Source organism: Anser brachyrhynchus (genome assembly GCF_964034855.1).
Source record: "Anser brachyrhynchus genome assembly, chromosome: 1".
Taxonomy (NCBI): domain Eukaryota; kingdom Metazoa; phylum Chordata; class Aves; order Anseriformes; family Anatidae; genus Anser; species Anser brachyrhynchus.
This window is the reverse complement of record NC_137694.1, coordinates 46,161,481-46,174,752: the sequence shown is the minus strand read 5'-3', so window position 1 is coordinate 46,174,752 and position 13,272 is coordinate 46,161,481. Positions and strand designations below refer to the sequence as shown.

General features: G+C 34.9%; 1 protein-coding gene across 5 annotated transcripts in view; it reads right to left on the bottom strand.

Moving 5' to 3' along the window:
• Window positions 1-13,272, bottom strand: part of ANKS1B (ankyrin repeat and sterile alpha motif domain containing 1B) — a 441,985-nt gene that overhangs the window by 340,834 nt on the left and 87,879 nt on the right. For all 5 annotated transcript variants that reach the window (XM_080595951.1, XM_080595956.1, XM_080595957.1 and 2 more), the window contains exon 8: window positions 11,001-11,176. In XM_080595951.1, the coding sequence (XP_080452077.1) occupies window positions 11,001-11,176 (176 nt within the window). The remainder of the gene's footprint in view (window positions 1-11,000; window positions 11,177-13,272) is intronic.

The following is a 13,272-nucleotide window of genomic DNA, read 5'->3' as shown; positions in this document are numbered from 1 at the left end:
AGGCTTTATTCATCTGCCAGTTCCAAACTTATTGAGTTTATTCTTCTACTAATGGAGCAAACATGAAATCAATGGTGATTTCAGGTATATACAAAAGGCATTTAAGAATTTTATCATTTTTTCTCTACTATTTGTCTCCTGTTGTATAGTAGAACACTCATTTATTCTCACGTCGCTATATATTAAAACACACAACCAAACCTGCACTGGTTTGGTTAACAGAGGGAAAGTTCTAGAAATATTACAGAAAAACTTGCCAATGTAACATGCAGAAAAATCAATTACTAAAAAGTTCTAAAATTATTTACTTTTTGTTTTAAGTTTGTGGGATAGAAAAGAGTACATTTGAAAGCTTTCATAGAATGATAGAATCACTTAGGTTGGAAAAGACCTCTAAGACCCTCTGGTCCAACCGTTAACCTAGCACTGCCAAGTCCACCATTAAATCATATCACTAAGCTCTACATCTATATGTTTTTGGAAGACCTTCAGGGATCGTGACTTAACTGCTTCCCTGGGCAGACTATTCCAAAACTTCACAACTTAAATAAAGAATTTTTTCCTAACATCCTACCTAAAACTAACATTTTTTCCTAACATCCAACTTAAACCTCCCTTGGTGCAACTTCATTCTCCTTCTTTCCTTATTAACTCAGTTACCTTTGCCCTATGGTAAACACCTACATATGACTGTGAAAAATAAATCTCCTACATATTCAAACTCATGCTTTTTAAAAACTACCGAAACTATTTTTTTCAAAGAGACTAAACATGTTTTTAGAAACTAAAAGCTAAATGTAACTATATTTTAGAGAGGTCCCTCACATTCTTTGTCAGTCTCATACTTAGTTACATAGTCTATTGCTCAAATGGATTATTAAAGTTTCACAAATATTTCTGAGTCCTTACTGTTAACACTGCCCATCTACTGGGTGGACATCTGGGTCTTGATTAAGTTGCCTCTACACTGAGGTCAAGTGCCATCACTGGGTACTCTGCCTCTAACTTCAATTCTAGAACATCACAACTTTCCAAGCCCTTTTTCACATCTGTGAGACCCATGAAGATGTCTCAGCTGCTGACCAGAACAGGACTAGATGTCTCTGTTTATGCAACTGATTTGAAGGATTCAGCTGCCAATAACAGGCATCCTGTGCTATTTTAGACACTGCATGGTAGCTGTTGAACCTTAATCACTGCTCCAGAAAGCATGACAGCGCCCATTTTAGCCTCATGCAACACACCTTGTGTATCTGCAGCGACATGAGATACTTGATGTTTATACAGCTGAATCGTACCTTTGGAGTTTCTACATCTGTGCTGGTGATACTCTGATTGATTAGGAAGAAAATGAATTTTAAGAAAGGAAAAAAAAAAAAAAAGAAGACCATGTTGAAAAAAATTTTTTGTTCTCTTCTGAGGGAGAAGTTGCAAACTTCATTTTGGCTGAAGTACTGGAGAAAAGTCTGAGGAGAGGAGAAACCCATGGGAAATGGAGAGTGTGAGTCCATGACAGTTTTTTGGCAGGCCTCTAGGGAAAGCCAAGGCTTGAAGGAAATATCTTTGTTGACTGATACCAGTCATAGCAGTAATAGCTAGCAGTAATAGCAAAAGTCATCAGTATTGGTTGATGATTTATTTTTGTATGACACAAAGTCATTGAAGTTAATATTGCAAAATCACATTTCTAGATGAAAACCTCATAGTATTATCTTCTCATTGTTTTTCAGAAGTGATTGAAACTCTCTCAGAAAATCCCAAATTAAGCTGGAAACTGTAACTTAAAAATGCACACCATGTTGCTCAGTACTGCACACTCACAGGATAATGGGTACTGAGAGTATGGAAGAAAAAGAAGAGCCAAGTGTTCTGCTGCATAAACATGGCAAGAATGCCCACAATGGAACAGGCAGCTTAAAAGTGAAAAGGAAAGGCACAAACGGGGATGAAAAAGAAGGTTCACTTAAACACTGAATAACACACACACAAAATATCTAATTAAAGCAAATATTCTTCATATTGGTAAAATGATCTCAAGATCAGTTCTGATAGTCTACAGACCCTGGGTAATCTTCCTGAGATTAGTAGATTTCTTTGGTACCCAGTTGAGTATAATGACACAGAGATTAGTCTTCAAATTACATATGTGCTCACTACTACAGTGTATGACAGTCTCTGATCTAAAATGGTATTTGTGAAAAAATGCAAGGATCTGCTGTGGTTAATTTAATAAACATAGCTGTCCAACAGGATTCTCGAGTAGATAAAGTAGTACGAATCATTTGCAAAACATCCCAAATTTACATACAGCTTTGTAGCCATGAAAACAAACAAGCTCTTTGATCTGAAAAGCTTATATTATAATGACTTTATATGGAAAAAAATGCTACCCCCATATCTGAGATCCTTATGTAAAAGAGATTTAGCTAGAATGAAAGAGTCCACAGCAGGGCAAGCAAAGTGGTTGGTAGCACAGCAAGATTTACATACAAAATAAACTTGCAAATGCTAGGATTACTTAGTCAGGAAAATGAAAGCTTTAAGAAAGAACAAGCCTGAAGTACTGCAAGTTATGGAGGGTGTGCACAAACTATTTGTTCTTTTCTACTCTGTCAGATTTTACCAGGGAAGAATAAATGCAAGTATATACTTGGGAAATAAAAGAAAATTCCTATACATACCGCACACGTTCTGCAAAACATCCTGATACAGGGGTTATTGAGGTAAACACTGTGGCATATTGGAGCAAAAGGATTAGATACATATACACACCAATGCAAGGTAAACACCTAACTACATTCAGAAAGATTCATATGTCTGTAAGCTATTTTCCTGCAAGTATCTGAGAGTCAAGGAATTTGCCACACATATGTAATTGGGCAGACTGGCTAAATATTCAGAAAACCATCATAGCAGAAAAGTAGTAGTACTTAATAATACAGATCAGATGAACTGGTGGCTTGGCCAGCACCTTCCCCTAGTTATTCTTTACTCCATGTAGTTTAAATTGTTGTCATGTTTCGGGATTTTATATTCTTAAATAAGTGCTGACTGTCTCACAGGGTATGTCTGTGCAGCACACTGGAGGATTGTCTAGCAATACTTCTACCAGAAATCACAGCAGCAGGGAGCTGCAGGCTAATTTAGTTGGCTGTGAAGCATGCCACCAGGCAAATTATTCTATGTAGAGTTCCACCCGGTTGCAGTTAGGATCCCTCCAACAAAGAAATCTTTATGATGCTGTACTGAAGCATAGCATAACTTACAGATACAGAAAATAACCTACTGTAGTTCTTTTAATAACTGCAGAACATAGGCTAGGAAAGAATAACAAAGAAATGTCTGAACTTCCCTTGGCTAGGTAAGCTAACTAACAGAAGGGGCAAACATTTGTATGAAGTTCATATGTTTCCCTCTGCTTCTTTACAATGACTACCTCATATTTAGATAGAATTTAGAAACCATTTTGTAAAGTACCTTATAGCAAGGTACCATACCTGACGACAGAAACTGTGGATGCTTGGTACTGGATGTCAGATTATAAACGTCTGATCAAACTAATTACAGCAACAGTTCTTCTCAGTGGGAAATACCACTGTGTGCATAAGAAACTGGAACTAACAGATGGTTTTCAGTTGGGTGGTAGCTTTTAAAAACAATTTATAAAGTTATATAATCTTATCTTCAGAGAGTGGGTAGACCTTTGCAACAAGGGAATCTTAAAATGTAAGGTTTATATACCCTGTGAGGGATGGCTTTCATATCTTTATTTCCAACAGAAACAAGACTTAGCATTTGCTTGTAAAATGAGATTTGTAACCAAACTAGAACTAAGAGCTAGGGATCAACAATACAATATCCTTTCCATGTCATAATTTGGCAATATATAAATTATCTATCACTATCATAAAAAGGGAATTAAGTAAAGTATTCCAAACACTGACCCTTGGTAAAATTATTTTTACTTTTTCTTTGACATCAAAAAGACAAAATGTGAAAATAATTATAGCTAAGATGTATTATCAAAATCAGTAATTTTTAGTATATTAAATAATTTAAAATATACCTGCTTCTCTCCATGGAGTCCCAAAAAATAAGGTCAGATTGTTTTACTATTCCATAATAAATTCCTTAATATTCCTTAATAAATAAGTAACCAAATTTGTTCTTGAATGTGTTTTTAATTTATCCTCATCAATCAGCTACATACTTCTAGCTTGCCCATCATCATCATGTGGAATTTTGTCTCACTCTCCAAATAATGCCTATATGCAAATGTGTGATATTGTCAAAGATGCCACTTTTGATCCAAGACATCAATCGATCTCAGCAATTGTACTATTTCAGCACACCCATTATTTATTTAAATGTTGTGTTAAAGAAAAACACAGTATTATTGAATCCTCAAATAATCCTACTAAATTGTCTCAAAATTCTTCAACAAATTCCAGTGATTATTACTTTGCAAAATAAAAAGTAATCACTTTCAAATTTTTGTGCATGTGCTTTTTATCTAAATTAATTTTTCTTTGTATTAGATAAAAGATAAGAATAACGGACCATGCATAAATTTTATTCAACTTTAATATATTCATTCTAAACTAACTTATTTCCAAAACACACAGTTCTATCATTTCAAATCTCTTAAACATAAAAGAAATCCATAATCATAGCTTTATTGTCTTTATATAACCTCACCTTGATTTTCTGACATGGGAGCTGAAAGTGAATCTTCACTTGAATGTGTACCATCAGGGTTTTCAACAATGTTAATCTGACAAGTTTTTAAGACTATTTTTCTCATTCTGTCTGAGTGTACATAAGTATCAACTTCCCTTTTTGGATGACAGAATTAAGGATAAATTGACATTTATATTCTTGTGATGAAATCCAAATCTTTTTCCTGAGACTATACAGAACCTTTTTTCATGTTTAAATTTAAATTACTGCTGCCAGCCTTTATTATCTATTATATAACCACATTAAATTTAATCAGATGTACTGCTGCCACTTCTGAGAAATCCCTCCGTAGTACAGTCCCTATAATTCTACATGGTTTTAGTACTTCAGTTTTATTCTGTAAGCAAAAAAATGGGGGCACCTGATAACAAGTTTCTCAGTATATACTCCAGATAATTAAGTAGAATCTTAAAAGAACAAAAGCATTTTCTGGAATTGTATCTTATTTAGTCTGAACTCATGTCACAAATCCGAAGATACTGCATTTCCACTTGCAAATCTATAATGTAGGTTATGTATTATGCTTCTCAACATAATAGCATAAATATAAAAGCAAACATTGCAAGCAAATATGTACCACACAAGATTAAGATGACTGATCTGAAGAAAATAATTCCATTTGGAGCTTCATTTTTATTTAGTGTGTCTGGCAGAGTTTTATTATTTTAAAATTAGTTCAAAATTTTTCTGCCCTTTTTTTTGTTGTTGTTGTTCCTTAACTCCAAATATGGAGAATATTTGTTTATACTCACGGTGTAAGGAACACAACACTTCTCATATTCATTCTTAATTGAGGATTAGAAATACATAATCACCTTCTGAACAGAATAAGATAAACCTGATTGAGTCAATTAATAATGTTCATTACATTATCAAAATTACAAAAGATTGAAATGTATTGTATCCAACATGTATATCTTGCACATATATATATATACATGCACATGTGTACATAGGGGAGTGCAGAAGTTCTTAATACTCTATATTTTGTTTTGCAAACACATACAAACAAAAAGTAGCATAACATTGGTATCTATAGGAATTTTTTCTTATGTGGACACAAAAAAAAATCTCTCAACTTACTGATTGTTTTTAAATTAAGAAACACAATGAGTAAGTACATCATAATAAAAAAGCATATTTGTGTTTTTAATACCATGTTTAGAACAATTCATTCCCACAGGAGTACATACACAGGAACCCCAAACATGACAAAAAATGGATAATGATGTTTGTTAATACTCCAGGAGAAGAGGAATCTAAATCAAAGCATTTTACTTGCAAGAGCTCTGGAAGATTCCTCACAATATACACTGCAACAATCTTGTGTTTGTTTTCCTGACACTTAATTCTTCTGGATCTTTGGTTTGCAAGTTATACCCATTTAAATTTTCTTACCTGCTCTAGAATTCACAGAGATCTTTTGAATATACACTTGACGTGTAACTTCTATGTTATAAAATACCTGTAAATTTAGCCCTGAGATTTTAGTTTGTAGCTTAAATGCATGCCATGATGTTCAAAAATTTTTCTTCTTACAGGAACTAGAGACATTTTAAAGTAGTTTGTACTATCAACTGTGTTAAAAATGCATGATTTTAACATAGCAATGAAAAAAGTTGGAAAACTCTTATATAAGATGGCTGCTTTTGTTCTTGAAATTACTGAGCCAGACTGCCATCTATTGGAAAATAAATACTTCTAAAATTATACTTTTTTTTGAAAACTGAAAATATTATAGGTTATTGTGAAAACCTGATTTTGCTAGCAATCATACTTAAAACGGTTTAATTTTTTAAAAAGAAATTCCTAAGTTAACTGAACTGTTGCAATCAAGGATTTTCCTACATCTTTTCCCATCTCATATTCTGGAAGCACAGTTCATTTTCTGATTTGCTGAACAGTCAAATCCCAGTTATTTGGAGTTAAAGTAATGCACTTTGCAAACATAGTAAAATTGTACTATGTAATATGCCAGCATTGAACAAATACATAGATAGAAAACTCTCCCAGCTCACCTGTGCAGCAGCTGTCTAGGCTTTCCATGTCTTTGCATGCACAGAGGAGCTAAACAGTATATTCAAGTCATAATGAGCAAAATGAAAAATAAGGCAGAAGGGAAACGGGAGTAAAAATCTATGAATCCAACATCAACTCCACCCAGTGTATGCACCTTTGAGAGAAATGCTCAATTCGAACTGAAATGATGCCTAGATATATAAACGCCTTTTTGGAGCTCACTCCAAAATAGCATAATGACCCCCATTTCCAGACACAAAATTATGTTCAATCTGGCCTTTAATTTGTGGAGACAATGAACAGGGGGTTGCTCTGTGATAACTTTTACAACACTTACTTTAATGAATAGTGAAGAAGGATTAAGAAAATATGGAATATTTTACATGATAGCACATCAGAAGTACATAAAAACAAAGACAGAGTTGCAAAATCAAGCACTGAAAATTATAAAAGTTCTGGTGTAGCTTTAACTTTCTTTAGTTTATTCTTAATAATGTGCTCTTCAAATAAACACTTATTCTCATCTGACTTTGTACTATTTAACAAACAAGCATTCAAAACCTTTAACCTCTGTTCTTATTCAGGAAGATAGCACGGTCCACAAACTGTTCTTCAAGAACCCCAAATTTTATCCAGTTTCCCTTTCAGCTTTTGGAATGGAATTGTGCTGTGGGGGCATTTTTACTCACGTCAACAGAGAGCTGACTTGTAATTTGGAATTAAGGTGACTAAACCAAAAATTTTTATCTAGGAACCTCCTTTTCAGTTTCACCTGACATCAGAGCTGTGTAAACTCCACTTCTTATTTGACTTTAAGATACTGTAAACACGTTGACCTCTGGTTTTGTTAATGCCTTATGTCGCAAGTCATACACCTGGTCAACAGAAACATAATAAAACTTGTAGTAAAACATGTAGTCTTTTCAATGCAAAATTTGACAAAAAGCTTGTACTGGAGGTTGAAGTCAACTAATTCAATCAGAAAAACATGCTGAGTAGTTGGACCACTACTCATCCAACAACTTGGCAAATGGATGACTGGATTCAATTCTGTCCTTGCCCTAAGAGAGTTCTAACACACAACTTCTTCAAAAGAAAATGTAGTATTCTATAGATGCTTTATCATTGATTAACAAACAATGCAAGACATCTGAGGCCAGAGACAGAACAGAATTACTAGTGAATATGCAGTCCTAAGTCATGCTGTCAGGATTGCACTGGTATTTTTCCAGTGGCTGTCATGGACAAAGAATCCTGGAGGGGATCAACTCAGACCTTTTATTTGGGAGACTGTAAATGTGATGTCAAACCCATCTTTATTCCATAGAGAGAACTGAACCCCACTTTCCCACTTTCCAGATGAAGCCTTTTATGGTCCAGTTACTGCATTAAAAAGTAAACATCCCCGGTATCCTTGTGCAAAACAAAAACAGCGAGTTCTGCTCTTTCAAATAACAGGACAGAAGTCCAAACTGCGTACTAGATAGACAGACTTACCTTTCTTCAGTTCTGAATCAATCTAAACTTTACGAAGCCAGAGCAGTGCCACAGGTGATTTGGTCCTCTTCAAAAGAACCAGTTGTTAAAAAAAAAAAAAAAAAGCTAGCAAACATCCCTCATTTCCTGAAGCTTTCTCTTTCATATGCCCATGCTAGCTAACTTCAGGAGGTGGCTGCTGATGGTCCTTGTTCCAACTGACCAGGTCTTGACTCACAAGCTCCTATTACCAACAGAAGTTCCTCAGCCTTGCCCTCCTATTTCTCTGAAGAATAGCATGATGCAAAGGGACGGATATGATGTCTCCTAGCAGCCAGTTCCTTTGGAGAATCTCTCAAGGTTCAAAAAACAACATGACAGGTTTTGGAACCTGTTCAGATCATTGGATTACAGAAGTTCAAAAGCTTGCACCAATCTCTGGACCCAGCATTTGTCCAGGACATAACATCACCTGATACATTACCAATGGAGAACTGACTTCTGCACCAGCTCAGAGCTGACACTGCCTTGATTCAATCAGCAATGCCTGTTAGGGGAAAAACTCCTGATTTGAACCTGAAGCAAGTGCTTGCTTGTAGAGGTTCACCTGGTGCAGTTCTCACCCCTGTGCTGGAGCTGGTAAAAAAGAAAGACAACACTTTGTCCCACAGGCAGAAAGAGTCTGTGCTCCAGTGTCACCACACTCCTGTGCTGCCCCTGCTTCCAAAGGGTCTTGGCACATGCAGTAGCAATGAATGTGAGCTAAATGGATGTAGAAAACAGAGGAGTCCCCATTTACCCTACTGAGATTATTTATGGAAGCTTCCCAGCAAGGAGAAAACTGAAGTCAGAAAAAAGTTGTAAGAATCTTTTTCTTCCTTAATACATATCCAGGAATCTATTTATGCCTCTCCATGTCTATATATGTTTCTACTTGTCTCTTTCTCTCTGTATATCTACATTCTTATATATAAATACTCATTTAGGTTTCTTCAGCCATCGCCCTTCATTCCACCCTTCACAACCACCTTGCTTGTTGGTTCTGCCCCCAGAATAGTTGGCAACATTAACCTTTGCACCAGAGCTAAACACTTCTCTTCATTTCAGTGCTTTTTCCTGATGATGCCTGGATGGCTCCTTACAGAGCCTGTGGGTTTTCATATCACCCATGCAATACACAGGGAGTCTGTACACCAAGGGAAGGCAGCACTTCCCCAAACTATAAGACTGAATGTCAAACTGGGAATAACAAACTTTCTGGCTACTAGGCAGCCAGGCAGCAACTGAACAGACTTAGTAACCTTAAAATACTTTTAAAAACGAAATGGATCTTTTAGATCAAACAGCAAAATCGCACATCAAAGCAGAGTTCTTTCCATATATAAGCCTGTGTAGTTGGGTCTACTCTAGGGGAAAACATGCTCTGGAGTGTGTACAATCACCCTGATTCTAGTTTTCTTTGAAAGAAAAGCTTGTTTCACTAGTAGGAAAGAGACAGAATATGCTTTAACCAGTCCCTGTTTCTGAAGATTTGTTTACACCTCTGGTTCAATAAACAAATAGATAAAATCTCAGCAAATGTATTTGCCTGATTTACCGGCTCCAGGTAAATTACAGATTTACTGACTGAATACTTCCTATTCACATTCTATTTCATTTAGGTCACTAAAAATTTCATTCCAAGTAGACAGAATTATATGGATTACATTTTCTGCAAAACAGCAGCTGAGCAGATTTAAATAGCAGTTAGCACCTAAATACAGAGAGACACTAAAAAGATGCATAAAAATGCTTAAACGGGTTCAGTACCTTGTTTAGACTGACTTCAATTTGGGTTACGTACCTAATTGCTCAAATGTAGAAGGGCTTTATAAAAGTAGCTACTGCACTTTAGGGCAGCTAACCATCTTTGTAAATTTCATTCTGTCTACATATATTGTAACAAATCCTTCAGCACATAAAATTCCTTAACTTGCTATGCTTCTCCCTGCACATGAGCATAATTGTTGTTAACTTATTTAAAAAAATAAATAAATAAATAAATAAAATTGAAATTTAGCATGTAATATTTTCGCTCTGTTCCGTGCATTATTTCCTGGGCAATTCCGTTTACTTTACTTACTGAGGAAGAGAATTCAATTAAAAGAAAAAAAAAAAAAAAAGTGCCTTGTTACCATGTAATGAAAAAATGAATCCTATAGGACTTTATTCACAGGAATCGTATTAATCAAGTTAAATTTTTAACTGCAGTTGGAAATCACTGAAGTATCAGAACCACAACAATTTTCAGTATTACACACTCAGTCTTTAATACCATTAACTACCAGGAAATAAAATGTGTAGGAATCATAACTGAAGATGGTTAGCTTCTTATTTTGGGGGGCACTTCTGATTAGATCCTACAAGCCTTTAGTCTCAGGTATGGTACTAAGCACACGGATTTCAATTGATTTCTCAAAACAAAAACCACCATCTCCTTGCACTCCCCATGCTCAAAAGACAAACTAGCCCGAGCTTTTGGTCATATTAGTGGTGCCATCAAAAGCTTTTCTTAGGTCTGGCAGACAATAACTTTATAAAATTAGGGGAACATTAAATTCTACATGAATATAATATATATAATGAGCACATTATATTCTTTTTTACTGTTATATTGTTAGACTTGTACTATGCTTACTCTTGTACTATTTCTTGAATGTGCCATAAAAATGTGTATATATATATATATATATATATATAATGCCTTTGTATCCCATCTTACTTACTACATTAAGCTTGGTTTGGCTTCCACTGGTCATAAGTTCTTCCTCTGATATTTTACTAAAATTGTCCAGATAATGATCAGATATTGTATGAGACAGATCTTCAAAAGAGTATTCCTTTTCTTGGCACAATTTGATTTCATCTAAGAGCTTTGATAATTCTCCCGTCACAGCTTCACCTTTAAAAACAGACATACCATTAGTCAATACTTAGAATATCAGAGCTCATTTATGCCGAAAAAGGAAATGCATGTTTTTTACATTTTTGCTTAATATTTCTTACATTCCATGCCTGATCATCTAAACAGTGATCTTCATGCACAATTCTCCCTTCAAGACTAACAGTGTCTCTTTGTAGAATGGGAATCAGTGGAAGAAATCTATATACTTCCATATTCCCTATACTTTGTATTTTAGTTAGGATGACAGACAACATGTACTTACCCCTTCTCTGTTTTCTAACTCTAAAAAGTAGCTAAAAACAGCAACTACCCAAACATGTGAGGTTAATCCAAAAAAGGAAAGTGGCTATAAACACATAAAATTACTGTTTCATACTCTGCATTGTATTCATGTTTGCTGCTGTGATCAGTTAAGACATTACATAGGTTCCATAAGCTCTTAATTAGGTTGGAACTGAGTTTCTGAGAATGCACATCTGTCCCATCAAGGTTGCAATGTTTTACAAATAATTCTTGCTCACTTTCCCAGGACCCAATTTATTGGAATGGTGGAAGGGTATACTGGGATAAAACCAAAAGTTTAAAATATACCTCCCTACAGCAGACTATAAGAAACCCATATTTAGTGCATTCTGTATTGTATTTCATGATTTCTCCTTCATTTATCACATAGCTTCAGTTAAGCAGTTTACCAAAATAGAAGGACAATGTGTTTTGTACGTCTGCACTGAGGGCCACTATTAGAAAGATAACTATTAGAATTACATTGAGTAATACAAGATTAGAATCACATTCAGTGTTAACTCTTCAGCAAATAGCCCACTGGCAGCAGAAGACCTCCACGGAGTAAAAAGCCTCTGTCTTAGAAACAACTCCATTAGGTCCTGATAATCTATTGCATATGTGTTACACAGTTATCTTTAGTAATAACAATAAACATGTAAATGAAAGCAAAGTTTTTTCCAGAGGCAAGTAAGAAACCTCTTCTCTTGAGTGTTTTCCAAGAGTCATACTGTTGGAAACTACAGTCCTTCTATTTAATAAAATACAGAGATAATTTTTTTTTTCCATCCTTGGGAATAAAATGCAGCGAAGAATAAACAGAATGAGCATATTAAACTCAGCATGTGTAAACTGAGTATATGTACATTGATGTAACTAAAGAAGCCCCAGGTAAGAGGCTTCTTTCTGCTTGGTCTACAGCTCTTTATATGTCATTTTTCTTCATAGCCTTTCTTTTTTTTTTTTTCTTCCATTGTTTGGTATGCTAGGTAAGCATTAACACAATTTATTCTAAAATATTTTATAAATTACAATTATGGCCAGTTATGACTGCATTTTTAGAGCCAAGAACAGAAGTTGTTAATTAAAAATATCTAACTGAATTTTAATATCTAAGTAACAGAAATTATGTATTCAAAACTCTTGTTGCTCTTAGTCAATGGTAAGTTTGCTCAAAACCTGTAAATGAAACAAAGGTGCAATCAGGACTATTTATATTCAGCTTTCTATTTAGAAAATTGAAATTATTGCAGATTAATATTACATAAAATCAGAAGTAAAAGACCTGAATGTTAAGAACAATGTTTAAAACATGCTAGAGTGCCCCCAGGAAAACACAGGACTACTGTTTCCTACAGATTCATGTTCATGTCCCCTAGCTTGCTCTCAGTGCAAAAACTTTGTGTTCTTCTACATATGCCTTGCAATATTTCTTACTGGGCATGAATGAGTTGAGTGTGGTGAGATGGGAACTGCAAGTGTGCTGACTGACCTGTCTGTAAGTGTATGCTAACTGGCTAACTGCTGCCAGAAAGAATGCATAAAAGATGAATTTTGCCTAAGCTTCTTTCAGTACAGGTACTAGTTAAGGTCTCTCCCCTCTATCCAAATATCTATTTTCATGAAAGTCCCAGGAAGGTAATTGATACATCTATCTCTCTTCCAAATCGGGTTTAAATTTAAATTATTTGAAATTAGATTGTTAGAAAATGACAGATGGATGGATGGGAAGTACAATAATGTGCAATTTCTTTCCTTTAGAATCAGATTACACAACAGATGAGGAAAAGAAAACTAGCATATTTTATAGT